Source organism: Lepidochelys kempii, chromosome 6, assembly GCF_965140285.1.
Source record: "Lepidochelys kempii isolate rLepKem1 chromosome 6, rLepKem1.hap1, whole genome shotgun sequence".
NCBI classification, from domain to species: domain Eukaryota; kingdom Metazoa; phylum Chordata; order Testudines; family Cheloniidae; genus Lepidochelys; species Lepidochelys kempii.
The window spans coordinates 27,461,560-27,488,912 of NC_136385.1; the positions used below are offsets into that span (position 1 = coordinate 27,461,560).

General features: G+C 44.7%; 1 protein-coding gene across 1 annotated transcript in view; it reads right to left on the reverse strand.

Annotated features, from left to right (window-relative positions):
- Positions 1–1,287: 1,287 nt before the first annotated feature.
- IGF2 (insulin like growth factor 2) overlaps positions 1,288–27,353 on the reverse strand; it is a 34,099-nt gene continuing 8,033 nt past the window's right edge. The window contains exons 2-4 of the mRNA XM_073347250.2: positions 21,525–21,687; positions 9,189–9,355; positions 1,288–7,236 (exon numbers count right to left, since the gene is read on the reverse strand). Of these exons, the coding sequence (XP_073203351.1) occupies positions 6,997–7,236; positions 9,189–9,355; positions 21,525–21,687 (570 nt within the window). The 3' untranslated portion in view covers positions 1,288–6,996. The remainder of the gene's footprint in view (positions 7,237–9,188; positions 9,356–21,524; positions 21,688–27,353) is intronic.

Consider the following 27,353-nt stretch of genomic DNA (forward strand, 5'->3'; position numbering starts at 1 on the left):
TGAGGTGCTGCTGTGTTTCCTGCATAAACAATATTAGCAATTCTCTAAAGCTTTCCATCAGAAGACTTTTCACAAGCACCTCCACATTAAATTCCTGTAAAGTGGAAATTATTCTAACGATCCCGATTTCACAGCAGAAAAAAAAATGCAGGCAGAGGGGGCCAGATGCATTCCTGTTGCTGGTGCGGGGACAGAGCGGAGGTAGGTCGTACCTCCTCTATTCAGGCTAGAGTAGCCCTCACTTCATATTGCCTGTATGGGCCATGGCAAGGGCACAGAAGTGCCAGGACACAGATCCACCCTGAATGGTCTTCCCAATCTTCTCCCTCCCTCTATCCCTCCCTTTAGCTAGCCTCCCCACCACCACTAACCCTACCAGGAATGTGCCCTGTGCCGGGGGGTCTCCCAAGCTGACACTGCTGCACATCCATCATATAATAGTCACTGCACCCCAGCAGATTTCTTCAACACCTCCACTGGCTCTGAGGGCTCCCATTTTCCCTCCTTCTCTGCAGGATCTCTGACTTCAGTGACAGCCACCATCTTGGCCAAAACACCAGAGAATGAACCGGGGGCCTCCATAGGTAAACGCATGAGCTGGTACAGCTTGAGCTAAAGGGCCAAAGCTCTGAATCTGCCAGCTGAGAGGACCCTCATGGGCTGGGAATCAGACGCACACACACAAGCATGGGGCAACAGGGGTTTGTAAAGCAAGTGAAATGGACTCAGCAGAAAATTACAGCTGCAGTCCACAAGGTCTTGTTTTGAGGGATGCTTCAAACAAATAAAAATAAGTGAGCCAGCAGAATGTGAAGTTGCGAGATGGGGTGCCCCAGCTTGGAGGTTCAACCCAGACCTGGGGGAAGAGCCTTGCCACCCAAAGGCATTACGGTCCTTCTGCTACCACCAGAAGCCATGCTTACAACCCTTTTCCTGCTCATCCTCTGCAAAAGGCAGAGAGAAACTGAGCCAGGTTTAACCCTTTCTTCACTGGGGACCAGGGTAAAGTGAGGAAGTCATTATATAGAGTGGTCCTGGAACTAAGTTGATGCACTAGTGTCTCTTATGTAAGCATAATAAGTGTTGGCTGATTGCATCGTACCTAATGGCAGGCTGTATTATGCTGACGCCACTGCGGGCTCACCCCGTGCTTGCATTGAGCACTCTTGAAGTCACTGGGGTCTCTATACTAGTGCAGAGATCTCTCGGAACGAATGTCATTGCAGAATTGGGAGTGATATTTTGTACCTCTTCATTAAAAATGAAACAGACACCAGAGGCCATAGGGGATCTTATAACTGATTGCTTTATTGATACAAATGAAAAGTACAATAGGTGCAGAATCCGGGCAGTTTGAGTCTTGCATATTAGGCTGAGTGCACACAAGTGAAATGATTCAAGATACATTAATACCCTTCCCAGCCCACCCCACCCCATCCCCCACCATATAAAACATGAGCGGACAGTAATACATACAATGACAAAACCAGTTTTTTAAACAACAAATACAATTCTTCCCTTCATTTAGTGCAGAGGCAGCTAGGTCCATCACCAAAAGACTGAGCCTTTGAGATCAGGCAGGATGAAGTGGATGAAGCTATTGTGCGATACTAAGACAATGGAACCAGTTGGGGGCCCTGCTCCATCCCTAAAGTGCTATTGCTATGCACAGAAGGTTGGAAGAACAGCTCTGGTGTTTACCAGCAAACAAGCCATAAAATAATGTATACGAAGAAAAAGTGATTTTCCCCAAATGCAGAGACACTAACTTATACGCTTTAAACACTGCAGCCAAAGAATTAGTTGTGCCACTTCCATAAATGAGTTGCACCCCCAAAATCCCAGTGTATGATGCTGAAAATGAATGCCAACAAAGATGTTTAGTGTGAAAACAGCTGGCCCTGCTTCCCCCTGCAAACCTACAGAGAAGCAATACCTAAAATCATCACCCAGAATGGCAATGGGATAGGAGGAGAGAAATGATTTTTGTGGTTATTTCTGTGGCACCAGAGGAATTCCATGAAGCCCATAGGGTGCTGGCAGTTTCAGATGCTGTGCTGAAACAAAAAGCTGTAAAATTGTCCTTCCCCTGCCCTCTGCTCTCTGAAGCACTGTCTGAACGAGCACAGTTCCACACGGAAAGTCTGTGTGAGACATGTCATCAGTGCGACAGACTTGGACCAACTGGGTTAAGTTTCTGGTCAGAGATTTTCAAACGATTAATGGGAATTGGGTGTTCAAGTCTCTTAGTCATCTAACTAGGTTGGTTCTTTCCACACAAGCAAATGTGGCCCCTTACCAGATCTATAACTGTTGTAGTTAGTTAACAGAGGAGCACAAGGACAAATTCTGATCAGTTCTACTTGTATAAATCCATTGAGTTCATTTACACCAATGTAACCTGGAGCAGACCTCAGTGCTCTGCAAGGCATAGGGATAAGGTGAATCAGATAGTGGGACTAACAAGAGAACTTCTAAATAGTGTTTGAAATCCCTCTCGTTCTCACTTGCAGGATCTTGACTCCAACCCCATCCACACTATCGATGAGAAAATATTTCTGTAGCTTAGCCCATTTGGTCCAATGCCCTAAACAGAAGCCCCCAGCAACATAATGTGTCAGAAAAGGGTAAGTCATTCATTCCTTAAAGATACCAGGCATTGCCCAGTTCCATATGGAGCTTAACCCGTTCAGTCTTTCTGGCCAAGTGAAGTGAACCAGCCAAAAGGAGAAACACCTACTGATACTTTGTTTAACTCAATGACTTTGATCAAATTACGGCTGCAGGACTCCCTTTTAGTTCCTGTGTTACGTCACAGCTCCACCCACTACATGCAATTAGCGATGGGCCAAACTTCAAAGGTTGAATTTGAATGCTTACTCAAAACCTGAACCAAACCTCTCGCATCTTCAATACAGAGCTGGAAACATCATGAGAGGGTTTTCTTTTGGTATTTCCAGCACTTCTGCTTATGCTCCCCGTGGGAACCAGGGACCGCAGATAGGAAAAGGTTTGGTTGACGTTTTAGGTTCTATCTGTATCATCTCTAGATGCCTTAGCCTTCTTTCTGAAGCAAGGAAAGCGTTAAAACTTTCCCTTATTCCCTAGAGCTACCACGGAGTAAACAGCCCATACCGTGCAGGAGAGGAGGTCTGTGCGCTACGCTAATTCTATAGTGCTACTGAGTTTCAGCACTGAAGCCTTAAAAAAGTCCCTCTAACATGGAGGGACTGAGCCTGTGGCAGCTCACACAAGGAACAGCAACCAAGTAAGGAGTCGTTGTAGTCTTTAGAAATATCTTTTGGTACAGTTAAACCAAATGTCTTGAAACTACCCCCTTTCCCTGTGCAGACAGCAAAATAAGTGTTCAGAGGGAGGCAACTATTCAGAATACTCTTGGGTGAATGTCAATGAAAACCCAGTTGAATATTCATAAAGCACAAGAGGAATACTACCTCCCAGAAAATCCACTCTTAAAGCATATTTTTTTTTAAAAAAAATCAAATAAAAGCCTTTTCTGGTGCTTCAACTGCTGGCTTCAGTTTTGAAGTTCATGAGCCTTTCCACTTGGAGACTGAGGGCCGGATTCACCAAGACTCCTAAGCAAGTGGCTTAGTGTTAAGCATGCAAGTAGTGCCACGGAAGTCAAAGGGACTGTGCAAACACTCACTTAGGCATGTGTGTGAGTATCTTGCTGAACTGGGACCCAAGGACCTGGTGCACCATTGGCTCTTATCATCATCTGCATACACTTTATGCATGGGTAGAAACTGCAACCAAATGAGAGTGGTAGGATTTTACCTCCACTTTGCACTGGTGCAAATGCCTACACAAGGTGCAAAGCGGCAACCTGTGAACTCGGCCCACACAACTGCAGAGAGGCCCACAATATTCAAGACCCCAAATCACGTGGAAGTTCAAATCTTAGTCTGAACTTTGGTGCCTTAGGCCTATCTTTTCTTGTAAGCCAGAACTCTAGCTATTACTGGGTCCTTAGAAAGGGCCAAAACTTGTGAAGCGCTGAGCCCTAGCAAAACCTATCAAAGGGATCTAGCAAATCACATAAGCATATGATAACAATATGCGTGAGTTCAATTGACTTCAGTTGGATTCCTCATCTGCTTATAAGTGCTTTGCTACATCAGGGCCAGAGTATATGTAGTATCTTGCAGGATTGAGCCAAAAGAGAGGATATTTAAAGAATTTTCCTCTGTGCCTTTATGAATATTGTCCCTTGGCACAACTTTCTCCCCACCCCTTCCCCAAGAGCAAAAATAAATAAAAGTGAAAAGAAAAAAGGCATGCTTCATATTCCAGATGGATATTTATTTGCTTAATAGGTATTTTCCACTTTTAAGAAAAATATTTATTTTTGGTACAAAGCATCCAGGAAAGCTTTTTTTTTTCCCTCCATTTCCCCCTCTTTTTAAAAATAAAAACTATGTTTTTAAAAAGACACACAAAGAGAAAAATCAGTTCTTTGCTCTGTGCCTTCCCCACCCACTCCCAGACCACCATTTAAATTTGGACCAATTTTAGTTTTCTTTCATATATATTTAATAATAAAATAAATAAAGGATTTGCTTTTTGTTGTATATTGCAGTGCCATTTTTTTAAAAACAAAGGCTTCATGGCTCAACGTTGCAAGGTAATATTAATAAACAAAAGGATTATACATTAATATCCTCCCCCTTCTCAGCCCCTCCCACTCACTCCCCAAAACCACAAAATAGAATACAATTCAAGTAGTCTCTTTTTTAAAAAAAAATGTTTTAAATGTCTGGCTATATAAGGCAAAGCAAGTACAGGACTGGTTAACAGAGTGTCCCCATCTTATTAGCAAATGAGAGTATATCAGAGGGAAATTTAGTTGATTTCCCCCTTTTTATGGTTCCTAGAGAGATTTTATATATATTAAACCAACCTATTTTACAGCCCTCTACCCACCTCACACACCTGTTTGCTCACCCCGGTGTTGAGCCTCCGCAAGCTAATTGGCTTTCCTCTCCCTCCTAGGCATCAGCTTTGATTCTGCAGTAGGCGCAAAAAACACCTTTGCACCTCTGGAATTATGTGGCTGTCTCAGGGGTCTGCCCCATCTCCAGTGTTAATCAGAGCAGCCTAGTGCTCTACGTTACACTCAGACTTTCCATGGTCCCCTAAAGTGAAAATAACCAGAATGTAGCGAGCTTTGACTGCAGCCTCTCTATGCCATCCTCCCTAGACCAGGCTTGTTAGGAAGGATGGTACAGAATCATTTTGCCAGCTCTACCCCTTAGGCTGGAGATATTCCCTGAGGGACCATTCTGCCCACCTGTCCTGGAATGGTGTAAGAGGATCACAGTGGAGTAGAGTCTGCGCCTACCCTTTTGAAAAGGGAGGAGGCAAGGGAAGGAGTGGGGTAAGGAGATGATCAGTCATGGAGCTATTGCTTCTGAGGAAACTCATGCAGGCCTTGATTCAGCAAGATACTGTGCCAAACTTCAAACATGGGAATAGTCCCACTGGATGCCTCTGGGGCCTCAGTGAGCCTTCAGAGAGAAAGTGGTAGAGGGAGACCAAAAAAGACTCCATGAATGACACACAAACCTTGATGTGAATGCTAGGGCCCCAATCTTGCAAAAGCGTATGCCTACCTTTCCACGCTATTAGTAATCCCACTGAAGTTGATGGAACTACACTCAGGTTGAAAAGTTAAGCACATGCCTAAGTTCTTGCAGAATAGGGGCCTAGAGTTGTAACTCGGATACCTTAACAACATCAGAATAGTTTATCTTTTTCAAAAAATTCCCTTTTGATCTAAACAAATGCGTATAGACGTATTTCTGCATGTGCGTGCATCTGTGTATGTGAGTGACAGCCAACTAGCTCATATGGTCATGACCAAGCTATATTTCAGAAGAGAAAAGAAACACATTTATCACACTTTTCCTAAAACGAAAAGCTACAATTTCAAGTTCAGTATTGAATATCTTGTCCTTCCCTTCCCTCCCCACCCCACCCCACCCCCTGCTATTTCTGGGTTTTCCCCCCTTCCAACTTACTTTAGCACCATAACACATTTTAAACATTACAATCCCTCTTCAGATACTACACAAAAATTGTCCCATAAAAATAGTGCTTTTTGCCAAAAAAAGTTATATATATTATATATATAAATCAACTAAATCCGTGGCAAATGTGCAATGCAGACGCCTCCTCTATTTAAAGTGAACATCAGTTCACTTCCTCTTTTTTATTTTCCCCCCTTTCCTTTACCTTTTTCTCACACTTCATCCGTGATTTTAAAAAGGTGCAAGTCGATTTGGAATCTTGTAATTAAGCACATACACACACAAATAAATTCAGATGGGTCTTCTTGGAATTTCTTCTCAGTTACTTTTTTTGTTTGTTTTTAAGTAAAGGTGCAAACAACAACAAAAAATTGCTCTTTACAAAAACAAGAAAAACACCAAACAAAAAAGTGGGGTGGGAATGAGAAAAAATTTAACCCCTCCAAATAAATGTTGCCCCATTTTTTTTCACTTTCTTGTCAAGAAAGACATGGAATGGACTCTTCTGTTTTTCAATTTCGTATTCTTTTTTCTTGCTCTTTCTTTTGCATTCTGCTGCTGGCACGTGGGATATCATGCCCTGCCCAATATTAAAACAGTTCAAGTGCCAAACGGTCCCTTTTAAGTATGGGCTTGAAAATACTGGGTAGATAGGGGAACAAAACAAAACAGAAGTTTAAAAAAAAAACACTTTAATGCTTAAAGGACAATGCCACAGAAATTATGTTGTTGCTGACAATGCTGTAATCCCATTCTCACTATGTCAGTTGTTTGGTTCTCTTTAAAATGGTGTTACAGTGCCCCCTTTTTATTGCTTCTGGGTGGAAAGGCAATATCCCTCTTGCTTCGCAGCCAAGAGGGCTAAGGGCTAGGGAAGTTAGGCCTCAAAAGTCCCCCCCAGGAGATTTAAAAAAAAAAAAATATATAGAATCCATTTCACAGTTCATTTCCGGTTCCCTGATGTTTCTGAGGAAACTTGCACTACCAGGGGCTTCTGGCTGGGCAGGGAGATGAGGGGACGATGCACCTTGGTTTCATCAGATGCTTGCAACCCTTCGGCTTGCCACCGGTACCTGCGAGCGCGGAGGATGCTGGGAACTCCCTGTTGTAGGCGCTGTGAGCTCTTTTTCTGCCACACATCGTATTTGGAGTACTTGGCATGCGAGGGTTTTTGAAAGCTATCCTGAAAGAAGTGAAAGGGGGTGGGGTGGTAAAGGAAAAACAAAATGAGGGTCACTCTGAATAGACCATTGGCTGAAAACCCCATGACACCGTGGGCTGTTGTTGCCCCAGTGAAACCCAGCTAGGCAGACCTGCCCAATCTGAGGCTCTGAAAGCAAAAAGTCTGCATTAGGAGGGAAAGGGTGACATCTCACTCCTGGCTTTGAGATATTTAACAGCTCTTGTGCATTGGTGGGTATGAAGTTACCTGTGATGGGCACTCTCTCATTGCTTTTCTTCTCTTCCCTGACAGTGTGTTACTGCTTTTGGAGAAAGGGGGATTCATTTAAAGGATTTGCTGTACTAGCAGAAGTATTTATGAAGCCACTAAAGGCAATTATGGATGGCAATTCATTTTCTTCTAGATTTGCTTTCACTCGAGGGCTCTGCTCAGATGCAAAACCTAGTTTTTAGTTAGATATTTAGATATCTCTGCAATCCAATTTAGCCCAAATGTATTCATCTTCCTGACTGTATGTGGGGCCGATGTATTTGTCCACTAGGAAATGCTAGCAACTTTGTTCCCACAGCCCAGATGGTCCTTCTGCAAATATCAAGCAGGATGAGCGTTTTTTAAATGTTAATTTTTTCCCCACAAAAAATAGGCAGGTGTCTCTAAAATGAAGAATTTAGCCCTTGGTTCCATCTCCCTCAGACATTGCCAGTTATTGCTGCTGTTGAGAGAAAGCATAGCACAGTGGATGGGATACTGGTTTGGTTCTATTGCTGACTTTTCTGTAACCTCAGACTAGTCACTTCAGTGCTCTGGGCCTCAGTTTCCCCAATGAGGATGACACTTGTCCTCTTTTATAAAGTGCTTTGAGATCTATATAAACTTTAAGTATTACTATTATTAACAGCAAGATTTTTTCTTTAGCTAAATGAGGATAGGAAAGACTAAATGAGACAGGAGGAAGCAAGTGGCCTCAATTTGTTTCTTGGTGTGATGGTTTTACTGAACCATAAAGGAGAATCAATCATCTCCCTAATCTTGCAATTTGCATTTACAGGGTCCAATTTGGAATTTTAATGAACATCCACAATTTCAAATGGAGTTATTTGGAGCTGAGGGTGCTCAGTCCCTCGGGCAAAATCAGGCCCTTGGTGCCTTGCATCAGCAGATCAGTGCTAGAGGTGAGTTAGTTCAACAAGGCTATGTCTTCACTAGCCGCCGGACCGGTGGGTAGTGATCGATCTATCGGGGATCGATTTATCGCGTCTTGTCTAGATGCGATAAATTGACCCCCAAATCGACGGCTGTACTCCACCTCGGCAGGAGGAGTAAACGGAGTCGACGGGGGAGCCGCTGCGGTTGACTTCCTGCCGTGAGGACAGCCAGGTAAGTCGAACTAAGATACTTCGACTTCAGCTACGCAAATAGCGTAGCTGAAGTTGCATATCTTAGTTCGAACCACACCCCCAGTGTAGCCGAGGCCTTAGAACACACGAGCCAGCAAGAGAACTCTGGAGTCATATGCCCAGTCCCCCGCTTTCTCCACCAGATTACAATGCTTTCCTGTTGCTCCAGTAGCCAGTACTACTTTTCGTGACTGAGCTACTTCCACTTTGTAGCGGCCAGCACAAGTTGTCTGGATGATCTGGTGGTCCTTTCTGTTCTTATTAAACTCATTTGAGTCCTCCCTTGCCTTTCAGTTTTAATCTTTATTTACCCTACTCTCTTTATTTACTTCATCTAGTCATCTGATCTCTCACTTTATTATATGTTTGTTTTGGACAGGTTATTTTACATTATTTCCCCACTGAAGATATTCACTCTATGTTCCATGAAGGTCTCTAGGTACTGTTGTTACTGCAGAAGCAGCAGATCTTAGAGATAAGAACTTTCCTCTCCCAGTGGGATTTTTTTTTTTTTTTTTAAAGAGTGGCTGATTTCTAGATACAATCTTCACTTACCTTGCTTAGTGCTGGCAGGACCACAAGAGAAGAGGACGAGAGGTCCCGCTCAGACTTAACAGACTTTGCGCAGTATGTTTCCAAAAGAGCAAGGTCGCAGCTCCGAAAACAGCACTCCTCCACTATACCACGGTTGAATCTTCTGTTATTTCGTCCCACTGGTCTACCTGAAATGGCAGACCTACCAGTTAGGTACCAGTGGTTTTGAATTAGATTGTCCTCTCTTCTTCCTAGGTCTGCACGGAACCTAGCACATTTTAGGTACTACTGCAATGTAAACAGCGCACAATTTTTGTACCAGTGTAGATATTTCAGTTAGGGGTGTCATTTTTTACTGATGTAGTTATACGTACAACTCCTAGCATGGACACAGTTAGACTGGTATGAAAGTGCCTTATAACAGTAGATCTCATTCCCCTTCCATATTGGAACAGCAATTTAGGGATAAAGCCCCTTTAGACCCATATAACATTAGTACATTTTTCATCAGGGTTACACAGAACATTCTTCAGACTAACCTACCAACTCTGCAGAGACGTACACTCTCTCATGTTGCTGAAGTACAGTAAATATGTACTATGAAAGGAAGTCCCCGGAGACCTACCAGTAGTTTAATTGCTTTTAAAACAAAACCAAAAAACACAACCGCTGTCCTATTTCATCGGACATCCCCATTTTCTGCCTTCTCCACACAGCCACATTTTAAGGTCACCAGAACAAGTAAGGCACCATAGTGAATCTGAGCTGCTATAGGGGACTTTGCTGACTCATAACATCTTTTTAAATGATTCCAGAAGCTGGGCTAGATCTATTTTCTTTTTTTTCTTTTCTGAAAACATTTCAGGCACGACCTTTAATCAGCGAGCCGTGAAGGTTAGAAGGATGGTTTTCTTCCTAGAAAAGTTCAGTGAAGGGAAAAAGACAAGCATTGTTGGGAGTTTATTTCTCTCATTAAAATGTTGGTGGCATGTGAACTCCCCGCATTTGGATTGTATTTAAAGGCACAGCCTTCTCCCCCGGCCCCATGCTTCGGACTGTGGCTCCCCATTTAATTCTAATTTCCAACCCCAGCCCTACCCTGATTGGGGTCAGCAGCAGTGGCCAGTTCCCTGTGACTGGCTGCAAGTTGCTGGAAATAAAAGGGTGCATTTTAGTGCCTTGTTATCTCTAGGGAAAGACCCCATGACTGCTGTGGGTGTGTCCATATGAGCTGCCTGGCCCATTGGTGAGTCTGTGCATGTATTCCAGTTTGTAATACCCACTAATCAGCAGGTAAACAGTAAAGACAGCTGGGAGGGAGAGAGGCAGATGCCTCACTTACAGATACAGTGGATGTACTCTTCTCTGTGTGTGTTTAACTCCCATCAATGTCTATGGCGGGAGTGGCCAAACCACGGCTCGTGAGCCACATGCAGCTCATTTACAGTTAAAATGCAGCTCATGGAGGAACTCATCCCCCCTCCCATTCTTCATCTACCAGACTCGGGGGCGGGCACAGGAGAAGCTCAGGGCTTCTATTCTGTGGTGGGGCTAGCGGGGAGGGGGTCTCTCAGGCAGGGCTTCCGCCCCACAGGGCATACCTGCGGGGGCTGAGGGCTTCAGCAGGAGTGGAGCTGGAGCCCCAAGCCCCGACAGGTGCTTCCTGTGAGGCTGAAGCCCCGAGACCCAGTAGCGTAGCTGGGGGGGAGCGGGGCAACGGCCACTCCCCCACCGAGCACAAGTGGCACCTTTTACATTTTTTGGTGCCTTTTTAAGTTTTACTCGCCCAGTGGTGCTCTGGGTCTTCAGCAGCAGGTCAGCCGGGTGGCGCCTTTTTTATCTCCGCTCCCCCTGTTTTCCCCACCTGGCTACGCCATTGCTGAGACCCCCTTCCCCACAGCACAGAAGACCCTAGCCCCACCACCCCATCGCAGGGCTGAAGCCCCAAAGCCCCAGCAAGCACGCCCGGCCCTCGATTATCGTATGTGGCTCAGAAGATCAGTAAGTTTGGCCACCCCTGGTCGATGGGAAATGCAGGCCTATGCAGAGAGGGAGGGAATACCTGTCTGAGTTCATACTAAGAAGGGATCCACAGCTGTCCAATCATTTATCTGCATAACTGATTGTCATAAATATAAAGGGAAGGGTAAACATCTTTAAGATCCCTCCTGGCCAGAGGAAAAACCCTTTCACCTTAAAGGGTTAAGAAGCTAGGATAACCTCGCTGGCACCTGACCAAAATGACCAATGAGGAGATAAGGTACTTTGAAAGTTGGAGCGGGGCTGGGGAGAGAAACAAAGGGTTCTCTCTGTCTGTGTGATGCTTTTGCCGGGAACACAAAAGGAATGGAGTCTTAGAACTTAGTAAGTAATCTAGCTAGATATGCGTTAGATTCTGTTTTGTTTAAATGGCTGATAAAATAAGCTGTGCTAAATGGAATGTATATTCCTGGTTTTGTGTCTTTTTGTAACTTAAGGTTTTGCCTAGAGGGATTCTCTATGTTTTGAATCTGATTACCCTGTAAGGCATTTACCATCCTGATTTTACAGAGGTGATTCTTTTACTTTTTTTCTTCAATTAAAAATCTTCTTTTAAGAACCTGATTGCTTTTTCATTGTTCTTAATATCCAAGGGTTTGGGTCTGTGTTCACCTACGCAAATTGGTGAGGATTTTTATCAAGCCTTCCCCAGGAAAGGGGGTGTAGGGTTGGGGAGGATTTTGGGGGGGAAAGACGTTTCCAAGCAGTCTCTTTCCCGGTTATATATTTGTTAGACGCTTGGTGGTGGCAGCAATAAAGTCCAAGGGCAAAAGGTAAAATAGTTTGTACCTTGGGGAAGTTTTAACCTAAGCTGGTAAAAATAAGCTTAGGGGGTTTTCATACAGGTCCCTAGAGTTCAGAGTGGGGAAGGAACCTTGACACTGATCATACTCAGATGCAGGAGAGCTAACAAGACAAATGTCCCCTTTTCTATTACAGACACGGGACCTGTTCCTATAAGCAACTGAAATCTAGTAGAATCTAAGTATTGCACTGTCCCTGCTGTCTGAAAAACTAGTAACAGCTCGAATATTTAGCATATTTATGATTCCAGGAAAAGGAGAGGGAGTGTAAAGTGAAAATCAAGAAAAAGCAGTGACCCTTTTTGATAGTACTCCATTCACATTCACACTAGTGGAAGGTTGTGTCAGCATTTCTGTCCTAAGGTGCTGAAGTGCATAGGTCTGGGGAAGGGATTATGTTTTAAAGACTTAACATTTCTTTCAAAGAGAGAAGTTAGCTATCAGTTAGGTGCTTTACCTAAGTGACTAGGAGCCTAAATTCCATTAACTTTCACTGTAACTTAGAAGCCTAAGGGTGGGATTCAAAAAGGTATTTGGGCACCTAACTCCTACTGATTTCAATGAGGACTTGGTACCTAAATCTCTTGGCAGATTCCAGCCTAAGTCACTTTTGAAAATGGGACTTAGGCACTTTTGACAATTTTAACCAATATCTACTGCACACAGTTATGTGTGGGATTCTCAGAAATACACCTCATTGGCCTAACTCTGCTCCCATTGAAGTCAATGCAGTACCAAACACTCTTGAAATTCCCACCTTTAGTTTGGCAGGTGAGTAGTCCAATATGGCCTTGTGTTTTTGCTTTTGCTAGTTCCACCTTCCATTCTTCAATCCTTTTCCCCAAACTCAACATTCCTTTCCCACCAAAAAGGAAACAAACAAAAACACTTGAAAACCCTGAGAAGTTGCTGTGTAACCGTCTGCCTGCTGTTTTCCTTGCTCACTTTGCTGCCAACTATTTTCCTATGATAGGACACATTTCCAATTACATAATTGTATGATGGCCGGGGATTTGAATCTCACCAGAAGCCAATACAACCTTTCATGAAAGATTTAGTGCTTTTAAAAACAAACAAACAAGGATATTCAGTACCAGAAACTACTTCTAGATAATGACCCAAAGGCAACAGAAGCCAGGAAATGTCTAGTAAAGGGTGATAACACTGCTGGACTAGGTTGGGGTGAGTGTTAGTTCCCTAATGTGATTTATTCATGGACTGAAGGGTGAATTTCCTGGCTTTTGGCCCATTTGTGGCCTCTTGCCTTAATGTCACTGAAACATGGAAGGAGGTTAGGTTGCTGTATTACCGCACTACTATAGGGAATCTATTCTTTGGCAGAGGTGATGGAAGAGGGATCAGCAGCCATTCACTCCCAGATTAGTGCAAGAGTTAAATGTTTACCTTTCCCCTTGTGTTCTCTATTTAACTAATGACTGTATTTTCACAAGGAGACCTGCTTCCTTTCCTGCTCCATAAATCAATCATTCCGTTAAAGCCCTATGCTTACTGAGCATGCTCCTCTGAAATCAACCCCCCGTACTGCTGATATGTACCAGGTTACCCAGAATCCCTAGCACTTTTATTATCACTTAAAAACAGGACCCTTCCTCGATCAGCCCACACCCGAGTTGGGAAGCCCCTCGGGGAAGGGGGTTGGTTTGAAGTAGGATACAGAAAGAGCAGAGTTAGCAGTAACATTAGCGCACGTGAACGCTGCTGGGGCAGTGCAAGTGCATTTCATAGCAAAGTATTATGCATCGTCTCTGGCCAGTGTTTTCAGAGGTGATGAGCACCTGCATCTCCCTGTGACTTCAGTGTGGGCTATGGAGCATCTGTGGGAAAATCAGGCCAGTGCTACTTAGATACCTAATTTTCTGCACCCATGTTTTTGAATACTTTTGGCCCTTGTGACTGCAGCAAGAAGAAGCGATTGCGCTCAGTCACCTAGCGACTGGGCTTCCGGGTGACCGCAGGCAAATCACGTCCCCTTGCCGTGCCTCAGTTTCCCCACCTGTAAAATGAAGCTAAAATTGCCCTCCTTTGTAAACCACCTTGAGAGCTACTGATGAAAAGCGAGCTAGGTAATATTATTATAGTTATGTAGGTTCTACTATCACTTTAATACTTACACCGCAGAGCAAATATCTGCAGCGTAACTGCAGGCCTCAGCTTTGTCATGCATGTAAGTAGCAAACAGGATTTTTGATAGCACTTCTTCCCTCTCCCTTAGTATGATGTGAAACAAGTGCTACTGCGGGAGGCCCATGGGTGTATGCACATGCATATCCTAGGTGACCTAGCAAGGAGCTGGAGGAAGAAGATCCAGTCCTGCTCACGTCACCTACATTCAGATCTTCCAAATCAAAGTGAGTGTGGCAGGCGTGGCTGGGCAGACGTCAGGTGGCCACCTTTCTGCTTTTCATAGGAGTGCCACATAGCAACAAGTGACACTGGGTCATGCTGCCGGTCTGGGAGCCCATTGCTGGAGAGCCGGTATCTGGAGAAAGCAGACTGACCAGAATATTACCTAATGTTCGGAGCTTGTTTTTAGAGCTCACAGAGGAGGAGAGGTGCTGGCTGATCTGTTCCTTTAATTCAAACAGCCCCAGGACGCCAGCCACAAAGTGTGGACAGGTTTGCTAGACTGGTCATCCCTGAATTTCTCTGGCTCCCCCGGCCATCAGCTTCTCAATCTAAACTGCTACTAGCAGTGACATTTGAGCGCACGTACGGGGATGTATGCATGAGGGAGACTGCGTGGGAGACAGACACCTGTCAGGGATGCTCTAGAGAATACTTAGTCCTGCCGTGAGTGCAGGGGACTGGACCAGATGACTCTCGAGGTCCCTTCCAGTTCTACGATTCTATGTGCATAGCGGTATGTGTGTGGGGTGGGGTGGGACGCACCACATGCATGTCTGTGAACGGGGTGGGGGAAACGCATGTACTTGTTCATGGCTGCGTAGGGAGGAAGCAGCGTGTACGCGCTGCGTGTTTGTGTGCCACACACAGGAGAAATTTTAGGATTCTCCGGTCTCCCCGGTTTCTCCAATCAGTCAAGCACCAAGCCAAATGGAATGAGGCTTTGGGTGTAAACAATCCCCTCTCCCCTGTCAGAGGAATGTAGAGACTAACAAGAAAGCCTTTGTCAGATGGCTGGGCAGCCACAGCCATTGTCTCAGTCCGCCCCCTCTCCCCCCCGCCTGCCCCTCCCCCCCGCCCCTCCCCCCCACCCAGCAGCAACTCCCTCCCCCCGCCCCTTCTTTTTCCGAGTGTTATTGTGAGGAATGGCAGAGAGAAAGAATGTGCCCTGTCAGCATAAGTGGCTGTTGGAAAGAGCTAAATTCTTATCAGCTGTTGGAAAGGAGGAAACAGGAGCTGTTGTTTACAGAGAAGTCAGACACCCCCCCCTTTCCCCCCTCCTCCACTGCCCCTATTCCAACAACTCCAGATCCAGGTCTTCCTTTCTATCCACCCCTCTCCCTGGTTCTGTTTTATTTTTTTGCTCATAGCAGGAGTCCCTTGCTCATGCTGAGGCCCTAACCCTGGTGTCAGACTCTTGGCCCTGCACCCCTCATTCTAATGCCTCTGAGCCTAAATCACCATCATCCTGCTCATAGTGCAGTCACTCACACTGGTGCAAAAAGCTTCCTGGTCAGAACGATAGCCTTCAATGCTGCCTTTGCATCACTGCGTTGGACTGTAGAAGGGTCTGGGTAGCAGCAAGTCGGAGCCTTTCTCAGAAACATTCACACAGAGTTTGGTGTTTTGACATCCAACTCATTTTAGAGAGCTGGTTTTCTGCCACTCTCTCCTCTCATCAGCCTCAGAGGAAAATCTTCACAAGTGCCTTGCTCAAATACAAACAGTCCAAAAGTCCTGCAAGATCACTTAACCTCTAGGACCAGATCCTCAGCTGGTATAAATTGGCAAAAGTTCCACTGATCTACACCAGCGGAGGACCTGGCTACAAAGGGAGAGGTTTATACTACGTTGTGAGAGGGTCATAGGAGTTTTCATTGCAAAATGTTTTCAGCGTGTCTCTCCCCAAATTTCCTCCTGAAATGATTTGATGGAGGGAAAAAAAATCACATATTTGGTACCAGCTGAAGGAGGATGTGCATTCTTCGCATGTCTCAGAACTGTTGTTTCCCCACTTTTCTCCGCTACTGCAAAACACCTTTGCATCCTCTTTCACTAAATACAGAAATGGAGAGGAGCTGAAGCAGAATCCCAGATCAAAATATTCCTTCAACCCTTATCGCCTGGGGGGTGCACAAGATCTAGATTTAAATATTACGGTTTTAGCTCATTTCCATGCAGAATAGAAAGAAACAACATCTCCACTGGCCCACCCCCTTAAACCAGTGGTTTTCAACCTTTTTTCATTTGCGGACCCCTAGAAAATTTTAAATGGAGGTGCAGGCCCCTTGGAAATTTTAGACATAGTTGGCAGAGTCCTCAGACCACAGGTTGAAAACCACTGGCTTAAACCAAAGAAAAACCCCCACACCCTTTAGATATAAGGCCTGGAATTAGGCGTGCGCCCAGAAGAACTGTTGCCTTTGGACTATTCCTGCAGGTCTCATTCATGTGTGAATTCCATTTAAACATCAGTGGGCTTTCTCACAGAGTTTTCTTCAGGAGTAAGGGCTACAGGATTGGGACCCTGGGGAGCAGCAAGTACATACTCTCCATTTCCGTTTATCGCTGTTGGGCGACGGTAGCATCTGGGCCCTGTTGTACTGGGTTGCTACACAGACAATGCCAATCCCTGTCCCACAGAGCTTACAAGAGAAACCATACCAGACAAAGCAAAAAAGTATTTTCAAAAGTTCAAAACTTTTTTATGGTTTCTATAAAAAGAGATGATTTCTCTCATCTATCCCGTCCCCTCAGTTGCCAGTACCAGCACTGACTCAGAGTGTCATCCTTGTGTACTAACAACCCAGCAGAAATGGTCCTCTGGTAATTAACTAGGCACCGCCATTAAAGTTAGTTTCAACACCGACAATCTCCATGATCGTTTGTATTTCTTTTAGAGCTGCGGTTCTTGGGAGTCATGATTAATATTTATTATTTGTAATGCGATGGTAGCTAGGAGCCCCCAGGCATGGACCAAGACCCATTTTGCTAGGCGCTGTGCAAATACACAACAAAGAGATGGACCCTGCCGCAAAGACCTTGCAATCTAAGTAATCTCCCCTTTCATGTCATTCATATATTTCTTGATCTTGTGCAGAAGAGCTTGAAAATGTGAGTCCTAAAGACTCCGAATCCAGAGGGCATATAAAAAAGAACCCAATGCATATTTTTAAGATAATCTCATTATTTATGAACACCTGAGGCTGGCAATTGTGATTCTCCCAAGTGAATTTAATTTTTAGTCCCCTACACTGTGTACTTCCGGTGTACTTCCCTGCTTCACCAGATAAATACATTGGCCCAGCTCTCCATTGCTTTGCACCTTGTATTGTCAATGACACCGGTCTAAAGTGGGTATAAAGTGTTGCCATTCTGATCTGATGGGATCTTGCATCCACCAGGCACTGGTGCAAATGGCAACACCACAGTGCAGAGCAATGGAGAATCAAGCCCAGGATGTTCGAGAGGTGCTCAGACACTACAGCAACCAGGGCTAATGGAGGCACCTAAATGCAACAGTGTTATGCCTCCCAGCGATGCCTGCCTAGTGCTTTAATTTTAATTGACTTTTTTAAATTATTTCCTTTCATACTGATGTATAGCAGTGGGTTCCTATGAAAATCCCAGTGCTGGAAGAGAAGCGATGCATGAAATAAGTCAAAACATTTTAATGTTTAGACCTTTCTCTGATGGATGCAGGAGGAGTTCAGCAATGTGTGTGGGGCCAGATTATCCAACAGGTTCAGCTCCCCTGTATGCATGCAAATGCTGTGCTTAATTTGTGCCAGGGCTTGCCAGAGCTCAGCCCCAGCACCTCTAGGCTTGGCAGTTTGTAGCCCCGGCGCTACTGGGCTTGCCGCATCAGTTATGGAAGTAAAAAAAAAAAAATTGCTTGAACCCCGGCACCTAATTGCTTGAGCCCCGGCACCTCTTTCACTACAAATTAAGCACTGTTTAAATGGCATGCTGAGCAGCCAGCGTTCTCAATGAGAGCTGCCCGGTGCTAAGCAGTTATGAAAAATCTGGCCCCAGTTTTGAAAAGTAAAGCCAGAATTTTCCGAATACTCAGTTCAGCACAATGAGCAGGAGATAAACTAAAGAGAAAGTTCCTTAGATCATTAGGGTACATTCTAATTCAGATACCACGGAGGGCTTTTTCAGAGCTAATAAGCATGTTTCTATGCTATGCTCCTCTGTGCCCAGTGTCTCAGTATAGTGACATGTTCCCATGACTTGCAAGGTGTAATTTGATTTACATTGCAGGTCCTATGAAGCACCCCTTGTTAGGTGGTAAAGGATTAACATGGGCTTGGGCTGGTTTTATTTCCTCTCCCTGGGCACAGGGACCCTTCAGAAAAATCGAGAGAAGAAAAGAGTATTTGCCACTTGGCATGAAGCTGCTTATCTGCCTTCAAAAGTGTTTTTATTTTGGACTGGAAGAAAGGGTTACTTGAGGTGAAAGGAGATCCGTATGTCAGCAAAACAAAAGCCCCATTCCCTTTCCTCCCCAGAGAGGGGGAGGGGAGAAAGACGCCCAAAAGGAGAGAGACAGACACTCAACTATATATAGACAGAGAGGAAGAGGTGTTAGACCCAGACAGAGCTATCCTCTTCACAATTGGCTAGTACAGCAAGTCTCTGGTCCTATAGTCTCAGCAGAATTTTGGCATGTGGTCTGTTGACAGAAGGAAACGTGGAAGGCAGAAGATGAGAACAGAAAGAGTAGCTAGAACTGCAAACTCTTGCAGCTAAGCTAACCAACAGAAAGGAAGTGCTCCAAACCAGCTTCCAGAACTGTAGCCCCTGGAGCACTTGCTAGTGGTCAGCAGAAAAGTAGCTGGTGACAGTTTATGATCAGCTGCTCAATCACACCAGTACAGCTAAAAATTCTTAGTAGCATTCTTAATATTACACTGCTGTGCCACTGGGATGGCCAATCGAGGGACAGTGCACCACACTGTGTCCAGTTCTGGGTATTGTGTCCAGTTCTGGGCACCACATTTCAGGAAAGATGTGGACAAATTGGAGAAAGTCCAGAGAACAGCAACAAAAAATGATTAAAGGTCTAGAAAACATGACCTATGAGGGAAGATTGAAAAAATTGGGTTTGTTTAGTCTGGAAAAGAAAAGACTAAGAGGGGACATGATAATTTTCAAGTACATAAAAGGTGGTTACAAGGAGGAGGGAGAAGAATTGTTCTTCTTAACGTCTTGAGGATAGGACAAGAAGCAATGGGCTTAAATTGCAAAAAGAGAGGTTTAGGTTGGACATTAGGAAAAACTACCTGTCAGGGTGGTTAAACACTGGAATAAATTGCCTAGGGAGGTTGTGGAATCTCAATCAGTGGAGATTTTTAAGAGCAGGTTAGAACAAACACCTTTCAGGGATGGTCTCTAGAGAATACTTAGCCCTGCCTTGAGTGCAGGGGACTGGAGTAGACGACCTCTCGAGGTCCCTTCCAGTTCTATGACACTATGATTCTATACCACCATGAATTGTAGGTGATGGGTCCAGGAGACAATCTCAATGTGGTTTGCACTATGCAAGTTTTGGAACCTCCTTCTGCTCCTGTGAGATGAGGCAAAACAACAGAACTGATGCGACATCAGTTGTGCTGAATCAAACCTCAAAGTTCAGACCAAAACACTTTGGGGGTGGAAATTCAAAGCTGAGATTTGGGTTCTTTTCTAAATGTAGCCATTCCCCTTCCCCCTGAAAACTGAGATCTAGATATCAATAAATCCTATACAGTTGGTTACCAATTGAGATTGAGAATTGCCACTAATTAGCCTAAGTCAGATGGGTGGTAAGGGAGGGGAGAATTTATAACAGGGACTGCATTTGCTATCTACCTTTACCTCTCCTGGCCATCTTCCTACAAATTATACTTGTCTTTCAGTGTTACTCCTGTAATTAGATTAAAGCAGTTCAGTCAGCAAGCGAATAGCAAGATGGAATTATTCTTTAACTGGGGGAGGGAGAAATAGTGTCCTTGGATTGAAATGCCTCAACAAGACTCTTGCGACAAATTCAGGGTGCAGCTCTACTGAAACCAGTGGAGCTGCATCCTCACTGCAGAAATGAATTTGCCCAACGTAAGGGATGAAGTGTGACCCTGTCTACATGAGGAAAATGGCCTGGTGCTAACCACAGTATGTTCATCCTTCCTCTCCTTTCCCTCCTATACCTCACAATTGTTGAATCTTTTAGCTGCTAGTATAAACGGGACAAAACAATGTGATATTGTGACGGAAAGCGTGATGTGATTGGGTCTCTACCATATTTCCAGGAACGCCGCCGAAGACATTTTTGCCCTGTATGCCGGCAGCTAACCAATTTTTTTTTGACACCAGTGATAGAGCAACAGGTTGGGAAAGGACTGTTAACTACTATTTTCAGCAGTGGGTCATTATCCATGCTTGGGGCCTTTGAAATTCACTGGGAGTGGCTTGAAACAGACAAATGCAGACAACCAGAGCTGCACAGATAAAAAAGGAAAAATGAGCATTTCCTCTGAAATCAATTTATGTTATTATTGGCAGCTTTTGTCCGTAAGCCGCAGGTAAAACTGTAAGCAGAATGCCTAATTGGATGTGTGTGTCTGGGTGTATGTACAAGCTTTCACACGTGCAGGGCACAGACTGAGCATGCAGTAATAAGAAAATGGCTTGGGAAAATCGTTATGGCAATTGCATTCTTGCACTGGTGTGATCAACTTCCCAGCAATCTCCCTGCTCCACCTCAGATATGGGAGTTTTCCGCCCAGCGAATACTCCTAGCATAATGGGCAGCTTCCTTTTGACACTTCTGGCACAGCCACATGCATGAAAAATAAGGGCTTCCGCCGGTATGGTAGAATCTTCATCACACTTGGGGCCCGATTCCCCTGTCTCGCTCCTTGGGTAGTCGCTTATATCAGTGCAAAATGGGAGTAAGGTGACATAAAAGAGGGCATAGATTCTCTACTCTCTTGCACGTGTCTTATCACAACTGCTAGTGTATTTCCGATAGCCTTCACTTTGTGGGTAGTGCATTGAGCCAGGGTAAGTTATGTTAGATCTAATGCTGGGCACATGGGGGTGTTGATACCAGACTATGGCACCTTCGGTCAGAGAGATCTTTAGAACGAGCTCTGTCTCCCTGGAAATGAACTGAATCCTAGTAGTGTGAGCTGCCCATCAGGGACGTGGGACCAGTGCTCTTAGAAGTCACCTGTTCATCCATAGGGATGAAGAAGCATGTGTGATTGCGTCTGCGCTAATGTGTCTTTGGAGGAGAACATTTCCTGCTCCATGCCCCTCCGGCTTCCCTGATGCCCAAGTAGCCAGTCAATTCAACACAAAAAAAAATGCCAGAGCTACTTACTGAAGTAGAAGCCCCTGTCCCCACAGACAAACTGCAGTGTGTCTACTAGTTCCCCACCACAGAGCGTTTCAGCAGTGCCATATGCCGACGTGGAGTCCACCGTGTATGCCAGGAAGGTGAGCGCAAGCAGCAGTATCCGCCTAGAAGCACACATCCTCTGCACCTGAGAGACACAAATTCAAAATGTTAACTATGGTGCTGAACCCCACTTGAGTGTTCTCTAGGCACCAAGCACAACATGCATGTGTGTATGCATAGGAGGGCTTGTGACTGTTTGTGTAAGGAGAAGCACGTGCTCTTTAGCTTATTTGTGAAGCATTCGGACTCTTCTGACAGTGGTTAAAAACATGCAATTGCCAGACAACATTCATCTTGCCACTTGCATACAGCTGGCTCCCACAAAGTAACACCTCCTCTCAGTCACCCAGAGAAGATTCTGCCTCTGAGAGAAGTTCCCAGTTTTGTCACGGCCAAGGACGCACGGTTGCCTTAGTTGCTGCCATCAGATGTATCTTCTCCTTTTTGCTCAGTCAATCTCAGGGGCCAAGCTTTGAATACAATCTTTGGGAGACTAAAGGTGGGGTTACAAAGAGATCCCTTAGAACTGTCAATCTCTTCCTTATGGAAACACAACATTATTCTTTCAGACACCAAAAGTTAGGGCTAAGGCATCATAGGTAGGGCTGTTTTCTATAGCAATAATTTAAACTGTGATTCTGTGGGACTGTTATGTACTATCATTTCTCTATTCAACTCCAGCCATGAACCTCAGTACTGACGTGCTTCATCCCCTTCTATTCCAGTCCCAGGCCTCTGAGCACTGACTGCCAAATGTGTGTCTGGGAAGAGGGAGTGGGGAAGTTGGTTGTGGTGGTGGTGGTCATGCAGGCCAATAGTCTAGGATTAAACCACCAACTTATCAAGATTTGAACCCAGATCTCCAGAAGGTTTAAAGGCCAATGCCTAATGCCCTCCATCACAAAATCTGTACCTCCGATTCCCCTCCCTAGCATGCTAGGGCCTGATTTTGATTCCTCTTGGGTGTGTATGTAACTCCGTGAAGTGTTATCACACACCCTTGGATGGCCTCAGGCGAGCCCCTTTACCTCAGTGTCCCACTTTCAGCCTCTTTAAAATGGAGCTAATACCACCTCTCAGGAGCGAAGAGGCTAAAATCATGCATGACTGGAGACAGGGATACCTCAGTGATGAGCCCCTCCAGAGAAAACCCTGAAATAAAGCAGCATAGTGAATGTGGCTGCTGAAATCCAGTCAGAACTGCAGGGGGAGAGAATGGCAAGATGGCAAGTAGAATAAGGCAATTTTGAGGTCCACAGTTAGTGAGAGAAAAAATGCTGTATTATCTATGTACTTATGTGGCTCTCATCACCACAGCATCTGAACAACTCTTAATTATTAATGGATTTTATCCAACTTCATGGTTTGATCCCTGTTTTACAGATGGGGAAGAGAGGCATAGGGTAGATAAAGGAGGAGACTTGCCCAGGGTCACAGAGGAAGTCTGTGACTGAGCCAAGAATTGAATTCAAGTCTCCTTTCCAACCCAATAGCCTATCCACAAAGCCATCCTTCCTACCAACTTTCATAGTAGAGTACAGCTCAACCCACCAGTGATAGAAATAATCTGACTTTACCATGGTTACTAGTCCCTTTAGATCATGAAAAATAAAAGGCCACATGGGCCTAGCATGGCGGGGAAATATGAAGGGGAGCCAAGGACTCCTCCAGTAAGTGTCATCTTTTTTCTGTTACAATTTTAATGTTTGATTTCTTTTTAGAGATGGACCTGAACCAGAGCCTCCGCTCAGAACACCCCTGACCTAGTTCTGTAATTCAGGCCTCATATCCATGCCCAACACATGATTTCACTAGCTTGTATGAAGACATGTTATGAAGAAGTAGCAAAGAGAAAGATGCACATCATATCCTCACTTGCAGGTCCAAACAGGGCATAAACTGACACGATCTGCCACTGTCCCTTGTAGTCCTGGTTTGTGTTCCCACAAGCCAGTACACTGGGTACTTGTTAGTCTTCCTAACCTGGCAACACTCCTAAAATCCTCCTATTGGAAGATGCTGCAGTTCAGGCCAGATATACAGGCTGGCATGTAAAATTAAAAAGGTTGTAGAGGAGTTTTTAAACTAAGGGCTGGGGGACAACTGACAGGTGCGGAGCAGCACAACATTCAGACAGACATCTCTTAAGGGAGGATTTATTAAAGGGGATACTCTATATCCTAGTAAGGAGGAGAGGATAGAAGTTGATAAAGTACAGGTAGGAACTGAAGAGAAACAGTCAATCATAGGAAGGCAGACAACTAAATATTGACAAATTTTATAAGTACTTGTATACAAATGCAAGAAGTCTAAATACTAAGACAGGGTGAGCTTGAGTGCCTGGTATTAAATGAGGATATTGATAACAGGCATCACAGAAACGTGGTGGAACAACAATAATCAATACAACAGAGTAATACCAGGGTACAAAATATATAGGACTGACCCAGTACATTGCACTGTTGGGGGAGTGGCACTATATGTAAGTAAGCATGGAGTTGAATATAGTAAAAATCTTAAATGAATCAAACTGTACCACAGAATCTCTCTGGATAGAAATTCCATGCTTGAGTAATAAGTGTATAGCAATAAGAATATACTGCCAACCACCTGACCATGATGGTGACAGTAATTGTGAATGGTCAGGGAGATTAGAGAGGCTACAAAAACAGAAAACCCAATAATAACGGGGGGATTTCTACTATCCCCATATTGACTGGGAACATGTCACCTCAGGCGCGATCCAGAGATAAAATTTCTAGACACTATTAATGACTGCTTCTTGGAGCAGCTAGTCCTGGACCTTACAAGGCAAGGCAATTCTTGGTTTAATCCTAAATAGTACATAGGATCTGGTCTAAGAGGTGAATACAATTGAATTGCTTGGTAATAGCACATAATTTAATTAAAGTTAACTTCCTTGTAAAGGGGAAATACCAAAGAAACCCGCCACAGTAGCATTTAACTTCAAAATAGGGGAACTACACAGAAATGAGAAGGCCAGTTAAACAGAAATTAAAAGGAACAATCACAAGAATGAAATAGTTGCAAGCTGCATGGATTTAAACCCCCACCCACCCACACCTCCATAATAGAGGCTCCAACTATATGTATGCCACAAATATATTTTAAAAAGTAAGCGGACCAAAAAATTTCCACCATGGCTAAACAGAGTAAAAGAGGCTTTTAAAAATTAGAAGTCAAATTTTTTACTGAGAAAAACAGAAAAGTGCATAAGCTCTAGCAAGTCTTCACATAACACAAGTACCAGGGGCCACCCAATGTAATTAATAGGCAGCAGGTTTAAAACAAATATAAGGAAGTCCTTCTTCATACAACACACAGTCAACCTGTGGAACTCCTTGCCAGGGGGTTTTGTGAAAGCCAAAAGTATGACTGGGTTCAGTAAAGAATTAGATAAGTTCAGAGAGGATAGGTCCATCAATGGCTAATAGTGAGGGTCAGGGATGCAACCCCCTGCTCTGGGTGTCCCTAAACCTCTGCCTGCCAGAAGCTAGGATTGGACATCAAAGGATAGATCACTCAATAATTGCCCTGTTCTGTTCATTTCCTCTGAAGCATCTGGGGCTGGTCATTGTCAGAGACAGGATACTGAGCTAGATGGACCATTGGTCTAATCTAGTATGGCTGTTCTTATGTTCTGATGACATTTAGAGTCTGACCCTGCACTACTGAGCTCAGTGGGGACTTCAATGGGATCAAGCTCTTAGTCACTTACTGAGGTTTTGGCTTGCACTGCACCTCCATTGAGAAACACGAGGAATATCACTGAGCCATGATTTCATTTTCATACACCCTTCCAAGCTAGAGTGTTTCCTATGAAAAGGCTTTAACCTGATTTAATGGCCTGGGCTGGGAGTCGTGACCAATGCTCCCTGGCATTACCTCGGTACTTCCTGTGCACTTCAGTCATATTCCAGATGTAGCAACTTCATGGTTGTGATCTCTAATTAGCACAATTATCCCATTTTTATGAGGCTTCTGATTGCTTAATGTCCCCTGGGGCTTAAGCTAAGCTTGCAGCTCATCACTAGGGTAGCAGGTGGTATATAGGCAGTGTCATTGCACAAGCAGCTGATATAGGGCTTAAGGACAACCAAATCGTCCCCCACTTCCAATTAACCTCCTGCTCACATGAGCACCATGGTTAACCAAGAAACTTGTCATCAGTTCCCCCTTCCCACCCCCATCCCTATCCCACCACAGTCAGTTCCTCAGAAGGGGATTGCTTAATTTTATGTTTGACCAATCTGGGCAAAAAAACAACCCTCTGCAGAAGGACTAAGATATCGGGCTTTGTCTGTCTCTGAATCTTGAAAGAACCCTGATAAAATCCTCTCCCAGACCACAAGCCTGTATACTTTTATCTGCAACATTAGCTAGGGTCACACTTTAAGAACATCTATCAGGCAAGCAAGTGACCCCCCTGCTGCGAGTCAGCACTGTGGGTCTGCTCTGAAAGCTGCCATGCACAGAGAGCTGCCTGTTTCACAACCCAGAAATAAGTCATGTCCAAAACACAAGGGGTAGCTGCTCTGGAACAAAGGTCACTTCCTCTGATCCATCCCTCTCCAAGCAAGCTAGTATCCAGCTATATATTTCCATCCCCATCCTAACCACACAAGGGAACTGATGGGATATTCTGAAGGGAGTAGTGCTAGACCCATCGGTTCCTCTCTGGTACCTCTAGTCTAAACTCATTAGAAGTCCCCTGCCCTGGCAGTGACACCCTCCACCCCAGACAGGTGTCTTGACAGAGAACAGGGAAGACAGCTCCTTTTCTACCCACCTGTGTGCACTAGCAGAGAAAATAGAGCAGCAAGTAGCCACAGACCCCAGTGGACTAAACACCTTAGGCCAAATGCTTCCATGGAGTTACGCCAGTGATGCATTAGGCCCCAAGTGACCTGTATTCGGCTCTTCCCCTCCTTCCCAGAGCCTTCACCTTAACCAAAGAAGCAGCTGTGGCCTAGTCCCAAGCAGAGCTACCCACAAATGGTTTTTCCCTTAGTCTCCCCATCCCTACCATGTACCAGGAGAGAATAAACACATACCGGGAGGGAGAGTTTTTGTCAGCAGTGTAACCTGATACACTCCAGTTCTGTGGAAAAAACTTCAGTTCCTTTGGAAAATGCCAGCACCTCCAGGCTTAAATTACCATTTAAGCTGGGCCCCCAGCCCTTCTCCCCATACAGAGTAAACGCGTGCCATCAGTTTACTCTCCACCCCAAAAATGACCCACTGACTTAGGTACAGAGCCCCTTTTAAATGCCCTGTATTAAAGGCTCTGAGGACAGAGATGGTACTGATGCTGTAATCTAACCCAATACCGATATGGTCATGTGTGATCCAATGAACTGCCTAGTCTATAACCCCTCCTCTTACTCTGAATGCTGGTTCTTTCCAGACAGACAGGTCTCAGGGTGATTTTTACCTTGCGTGTATTTTTTTCCCCTCCCTTCCACAGAACAATGTAATGAGAAACCAGACAGGCAAGCAAGCAAGCAAAAAGCATATTTACTACCTAGTGCTGCACTTTCTCCTGGTTAAAGTAGCTGCAATCCCACACAGTCCCATAGACCTTTATTTATCCATTTGCCATGTTTATTCTCTGGAATACCCAGCAGGCTTGACTGCATGACAAGTTCTGTATGGGCCTTCTGACCTCTGTGACATTGTCACTTGCAGAGAGTGCCTGGAGGACATTCAATCTGCTCTCTTTCCTCTCCA